The sequence below is a fragment of the Serinus canaria genome, chromosome 5 (genome assembly GCF_022539315.1).
Source record: "Serinus canaria isolate serCan28SL12 chromosome 5, serCan2020, whole genome shotgun sequence".
NCBI classification, from domain to species: domain Eukaryota; kingdom Metazoa; phylum Chordata; class Aves; order Passeriformes; family Fringillidae; genus Serinus; species Serinus canaria.
The window spans coordinates 58,775,913-58,793,632 of NC_066319.1; the positions used below are offsets into that span (position 1 = coordinate 58,775,913).

At 48.9% G+C, this 17,720-nt stretch overlaps 1 protein-coding gene across 10 annotated transcripts in view; it reads right to left on the reverse strand.

Moving 5' to 3' along the window:
* Positions 1–3,374: 3,374 nt before the first annotated feature.
* FBXO34 (F-box protein 34) overlaps positions 3,375–17,720 on the reverse strand; it is a 39,169-nt gene continuing 24,823 nt past the window's right edge. For 3 of the 10 annotated variants that reach the window (XM_050975853.1, XM_030239784.2, XM_050975851.1), the window contains 3 exons: positions 17,034–17,133; positions 14,412–14,614; positions 3,375–6,072 (listed from right to left, as the gene is read on the reverse strand). In XM_050975853.1, the coding sequence (XP_050831810.1) occupies positions 3,969–6,072; positions 14,412–14,488 (2,181 nt within the window). In that variant the 5' untranslated portion in view covers positions 14,489–14,614; positions 17,034–17,133 and the 3' untranslated portion in view covers positions 3,375–3,968. The other 7 variants (XM_030239786.2, XM_030239787.2, XM_050975852.1 and 4 more) reach the window with 4 other exon arrangements.

The window sequence follows — 17,720 nt, forward strand, 5'->3', positions numbered from 1 at the left end:
CTGGGTGCTGGACACTCAGGAGTGGGAGCAGCAGCCCACAGAGCTGGGCAGTTCATGGCCCTGGTCCCAGCACAGTCAGGTCATGGCCAGGGCAAAGCCGAGTCTGGGCCTGAGCTCAGCTCCTGCAGACAATGCTCAGGCCACTTCTGCTCAAGCAGGACCAGCAGGAGCAGCTTTTGTCCTCTGCCCACTCTGGTTGGTGGCAGGAGAGCAGCTGATAATGGCCTCACCTGTCCCTACACCAGGACTGCCTGGACCAGCCAAAGGCAGGTGGGAAGGGGAAACAGCCCCAGGTGAGGCTTCAGCACCAATTCCACTGTGCAAGAAATGGGAGTTCAGCCTCAGGTTGGATCTGTCAGTGCAGTTTTGTGCAGCTGTGAAATCCTAGAATGGTTTGGGTTGGAAGAGACCTTAAAGATCACTTTGTTCCACCCCCTGCCATGGACAGGGACACCTCCCACTGTCCCAGGTTGCTCCAAGCCCTGTCCAACCTGGCCTTGGACACTTCCAGGGATCCAGGGGCAGCCACAGCTTCTCTGGGCATCCTATGCCAGGGCCTCACCATCTTCACAAGGAAGAATTTTTTTCCCAATCTCCCATCCATCCCTGCCCTCTGGCACTGGGAGCCATTCCCTGTGTCCTGTCCCTCCATCCCTTGTCCCCAGTCCCTCTCCAGCTCTCCTGGAGCCCCTTCAGGCCCTGCCAGGGGCTCTGAGCTCTCCCTGGAGCCTTCTCCTCTCCAGGTGAGCTCCCCCAGCTCTCCCAGCCTGGCTCCAGAGCAGAGGGGCTCCAGCCCTGGAGCTGTTCCATGGCCTTCCCGACAGCTCCAGGGGCTGGCAGGGGGCAGATGCTCAGGACCTGGGTCCAACACAAGGAACTGAGCTCTGCTGCAGCATCCCAGGATTTCTCCACAGGGAACAGGGCCCAGCAAAGGGAAAAGCTGCTGCAGAAACAGCCAGGATGGAGCAAAAGCCCAACCACAAGGCTCAGCCACAGGCAGCTTTTGCAGTGCTGTCCATGCCAGGAGAGCCCCAGAGCTTGAAGAAAACTGGAAGCTTATGGACAATGGAAATGTTATTACAACTTCTTTGCAGGCCTATCTGGAAATTCAGTCCAGACACTCCAAATGCTCCCAGGCAGGGAAGTCAAGCACATGGTGCAGTCCTTCATCCTCAGTTCTAAACACTGAACTTTGTAAATCCAACACTGGATTTTATTTTTTTTTTTTAAATTGCTTCTTAGGAAAAAAACCCAAAACCCTAACATTCATCAGACCTTGGCTTCTCCCTGAACCATCCCTTAAGGAAACAGAAATCTGCATTTTACAATGTTACAGGAAAAAAAAAAAGCCTGCAGGCAGCTCAGCATGGCAACACTCAGAACCAACCCATTTCTGGATGTAAAAGCTTGCTCTGTGAAACAATTTTTAACAGCAATGCTGTGCAGGAGGGACAGTTCCAGCAGACAATGTAATAAATGATGTATAAACCAGCCCACGCTCCCCAGCCAGCCTGGGGGGAGGGCAGGGATGGGGCAGGGGTGACAGCAAGTTGTCCTCTGGCTTTACCTGCTCCAAGAACAAAATAGCCTCATGAGATTATTTTATCCTCATTTTTCCCCTTGTTCAACAAAGGTGACCAAAATCTCACACCCTGTTCCAAATAAAATGACCTCACTGGCCCCTTATCTAATTACAAAATATTTTCCTCTGCCACTCCATTCCAGCCTTGCAGGGACTTTCCTCGCTGCTGTCAGCCTCAAGTTTTCCAGAGCCTTGGGTGGGGGAGCAGGAAAGCAGCTTCTTTCCCTTTTCCCCTCATCAGAATGAAGCTGAAGGCTTTTGATGGCTTTGGCAAAACAACAGCCTGGGGGTTCTTGTGCTGCTGGTCCAGGTGCAGCTGAGGGAGCAGATGGAAGTTTGGGTGAAGCCTGAGCCCCGTTAGGGGATGAAGTCAGGGGTTAAGGAGGGATCCTGCTTTTCCTCTCCCTCTTCCCAGCCGGTTACAAGGTGGCCACACCCTTCTTTTGGATTCCTAATTTCATTCCTCCTGGTTGTCATCATGTCTGCAGTGCAGGGAGGCTGAGCAGCTCCGGGAGGGCTGGATGACACCCGGTGGGTGGCAGGAGCAGGTGAAGGCAAAATATAAAACCAGCACATCCTTTAAACTTCCCTGAAAAGCCTGAGCTCACCAAACCCACATTTCAGGCTGTCAGGGCTTGATTTTCCTTCTCCCACTGTTAAAGGAAAGAACAAAAGCCTTCAAAGCCTTTTGTCCTCCTCATGCTCTGAAAGCAGGCGAGGCACTCCCTGTGAGCCCGGGGCAGGTGGAGGTGGCTGGCTCAGCCTGGCCCCCACAGCCAGCAGTTTTCCACACCTTGATCCAGCACCAAAGGACAGAGAACAGGATGAGCCGGGTGCAGGGTCACCCCATGCCTGCCCTTTCCAGCAGCTCCTTGGGGTTGGCAGGGCAGAGGTGAGCCCCATGGGAAGGTGGCACCAGCCCTTCTTGTACCAGGTCAGAGATTTGGAATGGTGAGAGCCAGGAGTGCATCTGTGCCCTGAGAAGGGGCAGAGGAACAGCAAGAGCACCAAGTGAGGGAGAGGAGGGATGTGTGGCCAGGGCAAAGGCACGGCTGCCATGCTCTGCTGGGCTCCTGGAACACGGCTGCTGCCCTGGCCAGGGTCCATTCCCAGGCTTCCAAACCATCCACCCTGCGAGGGCTGGAACAGGAGGCTGAGGTCTGGCTCACAGCACTGCAGGACAGGAAAGGATCCAGGGAAACTCTGCCATGGATGCCACACTCCGTGCTCCCGTTCTCAGAGGGAGGAATCGCCGTTCACCCGACACAAACCTCTGCAGCTCCCCTGGGAAGCACCACCCACGGCACTGGGAGAGGCCAGGGCTGCAGCAGAGCAGGCAAAGCACTGCAAGGAGTCTTCTTGCAAGGAAAATAATTCCATACAGAGCAGATAGGAAAGCTTCCAGCACATCACAGAGCTAAGGCAACTCCACACTCATCCTGCTGGACCCACACTCTGTCCTCAAGCATCCAGGGAACAGCACAGGCGCCCACACAAGAGCCAAGGAGCAGGAGGACCAGAAAGTGCACCCAGCACCAGAATTCCCAGTGAAAGGAGCCTCTGCTGCAGGCAGGAAGGAAAGGAAAAGCTGGAATCTGTGATTGTTACAGCAGGGAGTTCTCCAAGTACTAGAGATTTGGGGGGTTTTTGTTCCTTAGTAGGAGGAGAGGTTTCCTAGAGAAAGCACATTGCACATCTGAACTACAGCACAGCACCAAGTTTCTGCCACGTGTTTTACAGCATTTTTTATTTTGGGGCAAAAGTCTTACAAGAGAAAGTCTGGTAAGGCAGATCTAGAATGCACATTTTATTTATGTAAAAAAAAAAAAAAACCAACCAGACAACATGGGTAAGGTAGACAAGAACTTTTTTTATATTCTGACTATACAATAATATTCCTCTCTTTCTTTTTTTAATCCACTGCCACGCTACTATAATGGATCTGTTCTATAGTCTAAGTTTCAGGTTGTCCAGTTAAGTTGTCTGCAGCTTCTTTAAACAAGTTGACCTTTACCTATTTAGAGTTTCTTCTCAGAAACATTCATATATTATACAGGATATACAGATTTTGAAACAAGACACTTAAAAACACACACACCTATAGCCGCAACACTGGGATAGCTGCATTGTAGGGGTTACCTTGTTCAGCCAGCTGTAGACTCTGTATGTACAATTAGTTTTTATAGTGTTATTTACAGAGATGGACTAAAAGCTCTCTTTTAATCTAAAAGGTAAAGGCTCTTGTGTTTGAGTATGTGCAGTTTCATAGCCCTGTGGAAAAAAAAAAAAAATCACGACAATTATATACACTGTAAACAGCACAAGGCATGAGAATCTCCTCCTCCTCCTCCTCTCCCAAACAATCTTGCAGGAAAGTGTTTGTGCACTAATATTCCTCTTCCACCTCTGCTCCCGCTCCTCGGGTTTTCTTATGGATGGCGCGGTTAAAGCTGTGGCAGGCAGGGACCCAGTGATTGTCATGGAGCCCCAGCTTACAGCCAGGGATGCCCTTCTGGGAGCGGTGACAGCACATCCAGTAGCCAGGCCCGTAGGGCAGAGCCTGGCAGTAGGGCTTGGGGTGCCACCGGCACAGGGACACGTCCCCCTTCACGTATTTCTTCTTGCACTGCTTGCAGGGATCTTCCCGGTAGCGAGGGTCGCGCACCCAGCGCGAGTCCGCCGGCCTGATGTTGTAGTACTCAATGATGAACTTGAAGTAGTAGCAAGTGCATTTTAGGGCAACCAGGCTCCTGGTGGGAAGCAACCCAAAGATCTTCACGATGATGTGGTGAGGCAAGAAGGCCATGTACTGCTGAGGCTCCAAAAGCTGCTGGATTTTAAACCTGGTCTCCAGAAAGTCATGTGAAACCTGCCGCTTTAGGCAGGAAGCATCAAGTACTTGCAAAGCCCCTTCTGTGGCAGGGACGGAAGGGGCCGATGGCTCTGTAGGGACGCTGCTCCTGACACACGATCTGCCAGATGCCAGAGCATCCTCATCCTCGTTCTGGGCTGCTTCCCCTGGCTTCTCCTGGGGACCCTCCCGCCGTGGCTGTTGCTCATGAGCAGCAGGCTGCTCACCCTGGAGGAAAAACAGCCTCCCTGGGAGTGAATCCTCACCAGAACTGGAGAGCTTCTCCTTCCTGCACCCTTCCTCTGTCTTGGTGACTGATATACTGATGCACAAGGGCTCCTTCCTAGCAGGATGCTTTGGGAAAATTACAGGCTCTTTCGACGTACAATCAACAGTCGCGTTCTTGCTCTGCAAGGGATCCGGTGGCAGCCTGGCAGCAGAGGGACACGGGGACAGGAGAGCCCTGGGGGGCTCAATCCGTGTTTCAGTGTCATTCCTGCCAGCTGTCATGGCCAACACCGCCTGGGCAAGTCCCGAATTCACATTCCCCACCCGGGTATCCAGCCCCGAAGGAAACGGCCGCTGGGCAGAGGCACCACCATCCCACAGCTCGGTGTCACCCAGAGGGCCGCAGCGACCTCCATAGCCGGCCTCTGCCACCCCTGCCTCCCCCTGAGCCGGGACCCCCTTCCCCACGTCTCCCTCGGGCTGGGTGCCGCTGGCCAGGAGCACTCTGCCCACGTTCCTGCGGAAGCTGTTGTTGCGGGAGAGGCTCCCGGCCTCGCTCTGCCGCCTCAGGCACTCGGACTCCAGCCTGGCCACCATGTCCAACACGCGCACGGGCTCGCCCTGCGGCTCCGCGGGCGCCTCGCCCGGGGAGAAGGGCTCGGAGCCAGAGCTGGGCAGGGCAGCCTTGGGCTGGAGGCTCAGCCTGGTGGCCGAGGTGGCCGTGCAGGTCTTGGCACAGTCCACCAGCAGGGCGCTGGCCCGCTGCTCTAGGAAAGCCACCATCTCGATGACGGACAGCGAGCGGCCCGGGAAGGCGCCCTCGCCGCCGTCGCTGCCCGAGTGCACCGAGCAGTGCTCGATGCCGCAGGCGAAGGGCTCCGGCTGGGAGCACCTGGCGTTGGCCTCCCTCATTCTTTCCAGTTGGATTTTGGCTTTTTTAAGATCCACCGATTTTTTCCTGCGTTTGGCCGTTCTCCCGTCGATGTCCCACGTGCTCTTGATTTTCATGGAGCCCGTGCGGGTGCTGCTGCTGCACTGCTGGGCGGCGAAGAAGGCGATTTTCTCCTTGGTGTTGCCAGGCTTCACCACAGCCCAGACATCCAGAGGCCCTTCCCCTTCTTCTCCCTGGTGGATGGTGGCAGACAGGGCGCTCTTCTTCTCCCTTGCACTCGGAGCGTCCGCCGGGCCCTTCCCGTTCATATTGCACATAGTATTTGGATAAATAATCCCCAGGAGCTTTTGAGATGGAGCCACGAGGGAGGGTTTTGGGAAAACGCTCAGTTTGGTGCAGTTGGTGAATTTTTCTCCTTGTGCTGGTCCCTGGTGGCCTCGCAGGGAATCCTGGCTTATTTCTGGGGATCGCTCTTTCTTCTGTAACTTGAGATATGGCTTTAAGTGCATACCAGAAACCCTGGAAAAACAGAGAGGGAAGAAGTTATAGTTGCAAAATGTGCCTGTCTGGAATTAGAGAAGGTGGCCCAGAGCAGGCACCAGCCCACACCTCGAGAGGAACCACATGAGAAAGGGAAAGAGCCACCAAGGCTGCAATATCCAGCCTTGAAGAACTTCCTGCAGTAGAAGAGAACTTCCCATTAGAGAAATCTTTTTCCAGGCAGTTGCAAGGATAAATCCTACAGTTTAAGTTGTATCAGTTGTGAAAACATAGCTAATGGTTCATTCTTGAGCTAGAGCCACCCTTCTGCCTGCTCATTCCTTGATCCAGCTGCAAGGCACACATGGGTCACAGGCTTTATCTGGACATCAGCTACCACACACACTCTTTCCAGTAGATAAAATGTGGTTAAAGCTCAAAAGAGAAATTAGCAAGAGTAATTAGATTAATCAGAGATCCCAGGGGTATCTAATTTCCTCCTATCACCCAAAATCACATAGTGGTTTGGGCTGGAAGGGACCTTAAAGCTCATTTTGTTCCACTTCCTTTCACGGACAGGACACCTTTCACTATCTCAGATTGCTCCAACTCCCATCCAACCCATCCCTGGACACTTCCAGGGATGAAGCAGCCACAGCTTCTCTGGGCAATGAAACCTTTCCTTCAGCATGCTGATAATGGCAAATTTGGTGACTGTCCCATAAGGGTCCTTATGCACCCATCAATGCCCCCCCAAAGTGACAGCAGTGTGACATCTAGCTGAGGACACCCACTCTCAAGGATGGGATTTCACACCCAGGAATTCCAGAGCTGTGAAGGACCCCTTGGATGCTGCTGACACTGCAGCAACAACCCCAGGCTCCTCTGTCCTGTCACACCTCCACGGTCACCTTCCCTTCAAAGCTCAGGAATGCCAGAGCCCAGGACACTGCACACAGGATGAACCACCAGGAGACTCCAGGCTCTTCTCCCAGGAGCATCTCACAAGCATTTCAGAACTAACCACAGGTGATGTTTCCATGGCAATCTCTGACTTGTTGCACTCAAAGGCCTCCTCTTCAGGCATGACCTGTGCTCAGGAGTGAAGAGCAGCAGGTTCACTGCCACGGTCATCATGAGCTGGCACAGACACATCCAGGCACTGAACATGTTCCCCTTGAGAGCCAACACCAAGAGAGTTGTCTAGTTTTTCATCAAATTGAGGTTTTTAACTAAAAACCTCAATTTGTTGGTCTATAAAGTCCAACAAATTTATAAGTGATGTTGCCCAAGCAGAGGAAGGCTCCAGGACTAGAAGCAGCTGTGCTGCCTGAAGACTGCTTTCTCTGGTTCCTCCTTCTGGCTCCAGTGACAAGAAGGAAGGGCAGGCACAGAGGTTTTGGGGAGGTACATCAAGAGGAAGGGCTCAGTTCACCTTTCTACACCTCTTTGGTCCAAGCAGGGCTCTGAAGGCCAGGAAGCAGCTGCTGGAAAAGCAGATGTATGTTCCTTCCCTCTGGATTTTTTAGGGAGATCATCACCTGGCTCTTGCAACCAGACAATGCCAAAACCACCTGCATCTCTCCTAGAGACTGTGGGGTAAGAGACCCCAGTGCTGCAGACACACCTACCCACCCCTGGGTTAATCCTCTGCCTGTGCCTCCTGCCTGCCAATTCCAGCTCCTTGGAACTGGGTCACCTCCCAGTTCAGTCTCCTCTGCAAAATGCAACTGAGCTACTTTGTTTGCCTCCTCAGTCGGATGCTAAAAACTAAAATAATCTCATAAAAATAGAACTTCAGGGCGTTGAAATAGATGCATGGAGAGAAAAATGGGAAATTGAGGCTGCTGGAGTTTGCTTTGGCCTCATTTTTCCCAGGGGCTGCCTCACTCTGGTTGTACTTCACAGTGAAGCAGGGTCAGGCCACTGAGGTGACCTGGCCAAAGCCCAGCCCAGAAGAGCAGCAGGTGAAGCACTGCAGCAAACTGCTGCAGAGAACAGAGCCTGCAGCCTTCCCCTCCCTTCCCTTCCAGAAGGACATTTCCCAGACTAGGGAGAGAAAAGCTCCAGTGGCTGCTCGCCACTGTACCCTGGGGAGAAGAGGTGAATACAATTAAAACACGACTTTGCATGCTGAAATCTCCGGAGCCAGGAGCAGAAGATCAAATTTCATTCATGAGTTTTGTGCCAAGGTGTTTGAAAGATGAGCTGAGCTTGTTTTTAAAAGGCTTTCTTCAAGCAGTTTTCAGGAATCCAGCAGGACAATCAGCTCGACACCCTTCATTAAGAGAAGCTGCAAATGGAGGTGAGAGCAGGCATAATGTGAATAAAACCAGAACCAAACTGGTTACCCCAACAGGCTCAGGGGACATGTTCAGCCAGCAGAGTTGGTTCAGCTGCTCCCACTATTTCTGGTCCGTGGAGAAAGACAAAGGGTAAAGTTTTGCCTCACCTATTACAGATTTCTTGTTTAAGGTTATATTTCCTATGTTTCAGTTAGTCCCTGGCTAAGCCAACAATATCATTTAAGGTTGAAAAGTTATAATTTACATAACAAAATTATGCCTTAGTCAGAAGTTTTACTGCCAGAATAATTGCCTCATTTGAATTCAGCATTCAGTTCATTGCACATGTTTAATAGATCTGGATTTAAAGAAAACCTTCATCTAATAACTTCAGACAGCTATAAAGAGCTCTGCAAACTCCACGAGACCAGCTGCCACCTGCCTCAGAGTTTTCCAGCAGCAGGGAAGAGAACTTTCATTTCAAAAGCCATCTCAGCAATGAGCCTTACCTGAAAGTGTCACTTGGAAAAAACGAGCCCCCACCTCACACGCCCTTTGCTGTGGACATTGAGAATGAACTTTCAGGCAATCACAGCTTCTTCCCTGCACATCAGCAGCACATTTCATCTCTAGCTCCTACAATTAGAACAAGGCTTCCCAGCAGAAATTGCTTTGAAGATGAACCAGAGCCCAGTCCCCACCCACAGACTCCCCCGTTTCTCAGTGCTGGCAAGCACAGAGCTGTGGCAGCTGCAGGTAAGCTTTTAAATATTTAAAACCACCAAAAATAGTTGTTAAAAGGTGAAGTCACATATTCCCTGTGACACTTCATTCCAGAATAATTCTGTTTGCTTTCCTCCACCCTTTAAGTTATCAAGCTCTCTAATTTTATCTTTAGAGACAACGACTCTTCAGAAGTCCACGGGAGCAAACATAAAAGGTTTTCAACCCCAAATGTGTGGTTTTAAATTGCTGATAAGAGAGAATTCTGCCAGGAATGATCAGCACTGAAACAACGAGCAGTGCTGCCTTTATACTGTTATTCCATCCTTAAGCTGATGAAATAAAGGGGTCAGTTTTTCTATTTCTAATCAGCCATGTCTGAAAAACAGGATACTTGCACTGCTGGAATGAGACTGCTGTTTTTGTAAGTCCTAACTACAGCTTGTTTCCACTGCAGTTTTATCAAGCTGGTCACTACACATTGTTGATACAGAAATATATTCCTTTATATGAGCTCAGATACTCCCACACCCCTCCTCTCCCCACCCAAGGGAAGACCCATAACCCACTGGTGGATTCCCCATCCCTGGAAGTGGCCAAATCCAGGCTGGATGGGGCTGGGATCAACCTGGTCTAATGGGAAATGTCCCTGCCCATGGCAATGGGTTGGAATGAGATGGGATTTAAGGTCTTTTCCAACCCAAATCATTCCATGACTCTACTTGCCAAGCTGGCCAGAATCTTCCAGCATCCTTTTGTGTTTATGTATGTTCTAAATCACAGCAGCCTAAAACAATATTCTATTTGCTTTAGTGGAAACTCCAGAGTTGGAGGCAAAACTGTTAGAAAAGACTCAGTTTTCACAACTCCTTTGCAAGGTCCACAGAGAGCCTTAATTCCCCTTGCAGCTCCCAGCTCAGGGGCTCTGATGATGCCCTGTGAAGCCAAAAGATTTCCTCTGGCCAGCAAGAACAACAAGGACAAAAAAGCCTGATCTTCACAAACAGCATATTCACACTGCAAGTTTTCTGGGCAAAGCACTGGAAGGTTTTATTAGGGAGAAAATTTCCATCAAAACCCCCAAGTTTCCTATGGATTTCTCCTTGTAAACACCAACTCCAGTCGAAAAAAGCTCCTCACGTTGCTGACTGCACACCCAGTGCCAACTACAACTCTGAAAAACCCCTCAGGACACACTAACACCAGGCAGAAGCCAAAAAAAAAAAAAAAAAAGGAAAAAAATCAACAACAATAAAAATCCCACACCTCTGGCAAAGCATTCCTCCTCCCTGGCATCTCAGCTCTATGTCCATAGAGTTTTCCTCCTCTATAAAGGACACTGACAATTAGCAAGGACTGAGCACTGAGTGGGAGTTAACCACAGTCAACCACTTGTTATTTCTGGAAGGGCTTGGTGGGTCCTTTGGGCTCCATCTCCAGTACCATTTCCATCCCCTTTGCACTGCCAGGGCAAGGCAGAGCAGACAGAGAGCTGCTTCAAAGGCATTCCAGGGATTCTGCTGGGGAAAGTCCCACATGGAAGGCTCTCTGCACTCATGGAGTTTGTTCTGGAGCATGGCAAGGGTCCAAGCTCACAGAAAGGAGGGCTGGGAAGCTCCAGAGCAGGGGTGTGTTTGACTCTGGCAGCTGTGGAAGCATCTGATTTCCTGAAAAGCCACTCCCCTTGGAGCAGCAACTGCTCCTGACCCACCTCCCAACACCTCCAAAATGCCTCTTGCAGCAAAGGGAGAGCCAGCAAGGATTAGAGAGGGATTTGAAGGCAAACAGAAGGCATGTGGCTGCTGAAGGAGAGCTCTCTGCTCCAGTGGCCAGCCTGGGGCAAGTGGGAGAATGCCAAAACTGAGGGGCAGAGCTGGCCCAGCAGAGCTGAGGAGCTAAATGCTAAATGTGTGAAAACCAAACTCCTAAGGCTGGGTCCCTCCCCAGCTTGTTCACCTGCATCAGGTGCTCAGATAACCTGACTCTGGGGGAAGACAACACCCAAACACAGCTGCACCCAGCACAGAGAGAAAATCCACCCCACAAAGCCCAGCATCTGCAGCACACAGAGGTTTTGGGTGACAGAATGCACCCCCAAGCCCAACACAGACCACTCCACTTTGAGGGCTCCCACCCATCAATGTTTTGAACACGTTGCACACTAAACACACACCCACCCTTCAGTGAAGCACAGTTGCCTTGGCTACTCCCTACATTTTGTACAGGAAGAAGTGCCACAGCTCTGCCAGGCTTTTGTATAAAAGCACTCACCATGAAGGGAGAGGTGTAGCAGCAACTCTGTGCTGAGCCTCAGGAAGCTCAAAGCCCTGCTTCCCAACCACAGCAGACATGACACAGAGATGACAAAGCAGAAGGGGACAAAATAAACTGAAAGATTTGGAATTCAAGGTTATCAGCTGCTGCAGAAATGTGCAGCTCAGAGATGATGGGATGGCACACGTGGCTGTGGTGGGACAGGATGAGAGGAAATCACACAGGGACAGCAAGACAAAAACTGGTGCTTTTATAGGGTTCTGCTGAAATCTGCCCAGAGCAGCACAGGGAAGTGCCAAGTGTCCTTCTGGAAGTGTTTTACCTTTATTAATTTGTTTCCTGATTTATAAAGGGGATGAGGACCTTTCTTCATATCACAGTGCAACAGATTTCTGGTGTTAACGAAGCCCCACAGAGTGATGCTATTTATAGCCTTCATTGTTGTGCATATGTAATGAGAACACATCAAAGGTTGCAGAAATTAACCTTGGACCACACTATCAGTAACAGACTCAGCACTCAAAATAAAAACAAGAAAAAGTAGAGCTGAGGGCAAGTTATCAGGCTGCCCTTTGGAAACTCAAGACTGAAAGAAACTGGTTCATGAATTCAGCTGTGCTGGGGAGGATTTCACTGCACACTGCATTCTCCAGGAGGCAGAAGGTGTTTTCATGATTAAGAACACATCCCAAACAAAAGATTCAAAGCAACTCCAACTGGATGTGATCGTTTTTTGTGTAAGATACCAGAAGCAGACACAGGCTTCAGGTCACATCACCTGGAAATTTCTATCTTAGAGACCAAAAAGTCCAGGAATGAACATGAAAACTGGTGCAGTGTTAAGTCACTGCAGAGATACTTAACAACAAAGAAATAGTGAAAGGTTTTTTTCAGTTTGTGAGAGAAAAGAGAAACAGGGTTGCAAGCAAAGGCAGGGCAGAGATCAAGAGAACAACACAAAATACCAAATTGACTTTGCACCATTTTTAAAGAGGGGACGTAAGGGTGATGATGAGGGCAAAAGCCCAGGCGTTAATCTGAACAAGAGCATTGGCAGGAGGAGGATTAGAGAGCTTCATAAAAATTGTGAGGATTGGCTCATCCCAGTTTCAGAATCCAAACCAGATAGGCTCAAGCACTGCAGGCCAAGAAACAGGATTTATAAACCTCTTGAAAGGCAACAATAGGAGATAATAAACATGTGGCACATTGGAGGGGGCACTGCAGGGGAGAAAGAGAAGGAGAATGATCACAGCCTCTCCAGGGCTCGTATTCTGACTCCAATATAAAGGTGCTTTGCAAGCAAAGAGGATTAATGTGACACACAGAAAAAGGGGGAAGCGGGAATAGTTCAATATGCCAGACTAACCTCAAGGTTCTCAAAAAAAGCCATCTTTTTAGAGCAATCTACTATATCTTCCTCACATGGGCTTCAGAGAGCACAAAGAGATTTACTGGTTAAGACAGATTGGCAGAGGAATGGGAAAACAGACAAAGGAGCTGGCTTAGCAGGAGACAGCCCCAGGTGATGCTGAATAAGAAAATACCAGCCTGGAAACCAAAGACATGCCTCAAGAATCAGCCCTGGGAACATCTGACTTGGTTAAAAATGACCTCAGCACTAATTCTGCACCCACAGAAACAGAGGCAGTTCCAGAACAGCAGAGACACAAAGCTCCAACTAACAGAAACTGAGGAGGGTTTTGAAATGCAGGCAGTGATGCATCAGCAAGAGGAACACCAACAAATTTTGGAAGTAACTGAGGTGAACTGGCCACCACAGAGACATCCATGAAATAAGAAGTGGAGATGATGCTGTGAGAAGCAGCTCCAGAGCACAGCACACACTTTTAGCCAGGACTGAGAATATTCTGTGAGGGCTATCACACTGAGAACAGCAGCAATTGCTACTCAGGAAGTTACTAAAGAATACTTGGGTCACTTAGCAAAACCACAGGTGAGGGTTACAGCCCCCTCTTACAGAATGCAGAAGAAGAGGTAAACCACTGAAAATAAGCAACAGTCCTTAGGCAGAAGGCAAATAAAGGAACAGAAACTCAAATGAGTTTATAAACTGTCATGAATGTTTAGCCTGGGAATGAAAAGAAGGTTCCTAATTGCAAAGCAAGATCTGTCATCTTCAGTAATGGCTTGATCTACAGGAGGAGAGAAGAAAAGATGCAAGAAGAGATGTAAATGTTTTTAGGCTGGACTAAGTTCACAAAAAGGATTATGAGATCCTGCTTGGGAAAGCAAGGAGCTGGGTGACCCAGGAAGTCTTTTCCAGCACTAAATTACCATGAGACTAACATAGCAAGTATATGCTGTCTACAACCACAAAGAACAAAGGTTAAAAGTTTGCTTTAAACCCACACAGCCTTTGGAAACCAAAACCCTGGCGCTCTTCCTCCAGACTGAGGAAGTTTAAGAGCCTTGGTTTCAGAAAAAGAATTAAAAAAAAAAAAAAATACACACTTATTTTGAAGTAGTTTGAACTCCAGCAAACTGGCATGTCCTTGCATTTGCATGAGGACAAGTTGTTCTGCATGGTGCTCCTATAAGGAGACACAGTGAGAGGCGTTCACTTAATTGTCACATAAGCACAAGTGGTTGAAATCAATCGTGCATTTCTGCTTAATAAGGGACACAGGAGAGTGAGCAATGCAAAATGTGAGCTTAAACTAATCTAATTACTTAGTCCATAGTAAGACAAACCACAACAATGACTGCCAGCATTTCCACTTGCTTTAAGCTGCCTGCATGTTTTAAAGCCTACTCTGATGAGCCTTTCGCCAATTAAGTTTTACTTCAAAGTCCTGTTTCCCAAACTAATTTACAGCTGTTGCTAGAAAACCCAAGGATTTCTGCAAGTACACTACCAGCTGCAGTGAATCTGTGGTTGTCATTATCAAACAAAAACGTCAAAGAACATTTCTGCCCTTAAGCCATTACAACATTTCACTTAAACACCACCCGAAAGTCAGAATTTCGTGCAGATATTTGAGTGACAGCACAAGACAATGGGAGAGGACAAGGAGAAGGCTAAAATCAGTGCTGAAGCCTCAGCTGCAGGCAGAGCAGGCAGTGTGTTCGTACCGTTTGACCTGATGGAAGGTGGAGGATGTGGAAGTCAGTGGTTCCCTGTGGAGGCCAGCTCTGCAGGAACTCTTCATGGTAACGACCTCTCGGGCTAAGGCACGTCGTCGTCACAGCCAGTCCATCCTGGGCTACACCCCAGGCTCCCCCATCAGCTCTGCCTGCCCCACACTCAGCTTCACTGTGTCTCTGCCACCTAAAAACTGAACAACAGAGAGCTACATGAGGAGATCACAAGAGCAGATGATCAGGACAAGGACTTTCCCATGAGAGAGAATAGATATAAATATAAATATATACAAACACAAACATGCTACGCATGCATAGATATAGAAGATACATATTCAGATCTAAAAGAACTTAATATCATCATGCCAGTGTTGCAGCTGGAGTTCCTGAACACCACCAAACACAAATGAACACGCCCCACCATGGCCTGTCTGCACACACAGAGTTTTTTCACCTTATATCCAACTGCAGCTCTACCTTGGCACCTCCCACGGAACACGCTGTCTTCCCAGCTCCATGTAAACAGGACGCACAAGATCTCTCTGCTTGTTAGCACCACATCAGGCTTGGGAGGGAAGTAGCTGCTAGCAGTGAGATTTGAGGCTGCCAGGAGTTACGTTAGCGCTCTAATCAAAATAACGTGGTGGATTTTATAAAAGGACAGAAAACATGTCACCACGCAGCCTCCAAGTCTTGTGAAAACTGCCCTGTCTTTGCATCACATGCAGATAAGGGAGATTACACCAGAACAAAGCTGTTCTGCAGTATCTCTTGTTCTCCCTGGGCTGCTGCCTTCTCCACCTTGTCCTTGGAGCAGACACCCTTACCGGCGCTTTAACGCACTTTGATGGAGAAAGAACAACAACCTTCAAGCTGGAACATTAAAGGGAAGGGTGACACAGCAAAAGAGCCCTGGAAAACCTCAAATACTCCAGCCTGAGCTGCCAGCAGATTGTTTTAGAGACTGTTTGCTTCCTCTCTAGAGGACCGTGCACAATGATGCCGTAATAAAGGAATGCCATTTGAGGATGCTAACTATGGAGCTGTGTCCCCAGGGGAGCTGTGATTTAGTGCAGCAGGTTGTTCTCTCCTTTTCAGCAGCTCTGCACAGCGTTCCTACTGCTGTCCTAGCCCTGCTTTTGCAGAGATTGAGCCTCTCATATCACCCCCTTCCCAATGCCTCCCACTCAGGGGAGCCCCCACTACGCCCAGACCAGCACTGCTTCACCAGTGTGGTTCACAATCAGTGCTCCCACTAAACACTCCTGGCCTGGAAAACCTGCTCTTGGTAGCCACACTTGCCAGGAAAATGATGAAGGATGAACCTTCCAGGCAGGAAAAACCGAAGCTGGTTTAGATCCACCTGACTTGATGTCTGCTACAGCAATTCCACGGTTCGTTTAATGATGGCGAATAAGAGGTTAAGCGTTAGCCTACATTTGAGTAGCAGGAGCCTAAAATAATATATAAAATATTATATAAACACATTCCAGTCTTCATGAAGAAATCTCTGCTGAGCTCTACACAAGGCTAAGAAACGTGTGGGGTGGAGGAGATGGAGGCAGGGCAGTGGCAGAAATGGAGGCAGGGCAGTGGCAGAACAGGAGGAGGAGAGCATGTCCTCTGCTCCAGGGATTCAGGGAGACCAGGAATGAGGCTGCTATGATCAGCAACAGCAGAAATTGAAGCTTTGTAGTTAAACACCATTTTCATCAGACTACCCAGAGTCTCTAACAAGGACCTACCTCTATGAGTGAAACCTAGGCACAAAACCAGGTGTTTCTGATGTTCTCATGCTGTAAAGATATACATTCACAAACAGTAATTCACAGAGAAGAGAAAGCATATGCCCGGTGCTTTAGGAAAATCAAACACAAAATCGTTACTTTCCCATGAACCATCACTAAGAAGCACTGAAATTCTGACTTTTCTCCAAGCTTTTGTCTGGCTCTCCTTCTGGCTTTACTAACACTAGCATTTCAAACTCAGCAGGATCTGTATCACAGAAGCATGATTATATCCACACCCAAATAAACGCAACCACACCATTTCAAGAATGCCACTCACTTTTCCAACAGCTTACACCCTCTCCATGGATCCCTGGTCAAGAATACCACATGTTTTGTCCTAGTCCCACTCCTCTGGAGATCAATTGAGAAGTAAAAGATAAAAAGCCAGACAAAGAATTGAAACTCAAAGGTATCTTGTTTGCAGTAAAGAGCTCAAGAAGAAAAACCGTCAAGAGAAGTGGTTCGGGTCAGGAGCAGCCAGAACCCTGATCCAAGCACAGGCATTGTATGGTGGGATTTCGTGAGTTTAGGAAGGGACCAGCAACTACTAGAGGGAAGCAAAAGCTGACAAAATAGACACAGCCAAGTTCAGATGGGCACTGCAGCACAGACCCAACCACAGCTCCATACAAAGCATGCTTTTTCCCCCCCTCTGTAGCTGCTGGGCTATAGAAAAGAGCTGAAATAGACTATCAATGCCAGCAAGCTCCTGACAAATTCCTACTGTGTGAGGAGTAAAAAGCTGTGCTTGTGAATTAAAAACAAGGAAAAGAAGGGGGAAAAAAAAAACCAACCCAGCATTTAAGCTAGCAGATATACTTACTGCCTTTTAACTACCACTGTTTCTGTACCAAGGCTGATCCTTCGCAGAAGGAGCTGCAGCCGATTTAAGTTTTGCACAGAGTCAGGTACAGCCCAAAAAACTGAAATACAGATGCACAGAGAAACAAAACAGAAGAGGAAGTTAAAACCCTAATCGTGTTCTTCTCCCTCTCTGAAACCACCCCCAAACATATGCCTTTCTGCACAAGATGTGGGAAGGACTCTGCTTTTGGCAGCAGAAAGCAACACATCCTCTCAGCCGCGGACGGAGCTCAGGGAACGGGCCCGCAGAATTCCCTGTCTTATCACTTTGAGCACTGCTGCAGCCTAGAAAAACAAATGTATCAACTCAACCAGGCTGCAGTCAAGGTCTCCCCATTTGTGTAGCAATTCACCACAGCTTTTGATATTTTGATCAGGGCAAGTGCAAGTGTGTTTTAGCTGTAGCAACAGTAACTGATCAACAAACCAGTTCAAAGGGTGGGCACATCCTCTCAGAAAATTTAACTTCTTGAAAGGAGGCCGTGGCCTGGGGACTGGATCTGAGCAACAATCACCCTGTTGGTAAAAACCTGTGTAAAAAACACATTTGACCACCCCACCTCCATGCAGGGCAAGTTTTGGGATGTTCCATAGGGATGTCACTCTGGATCAGCTGGGCAAAGAGCATCAGCACACTCAGGATGCA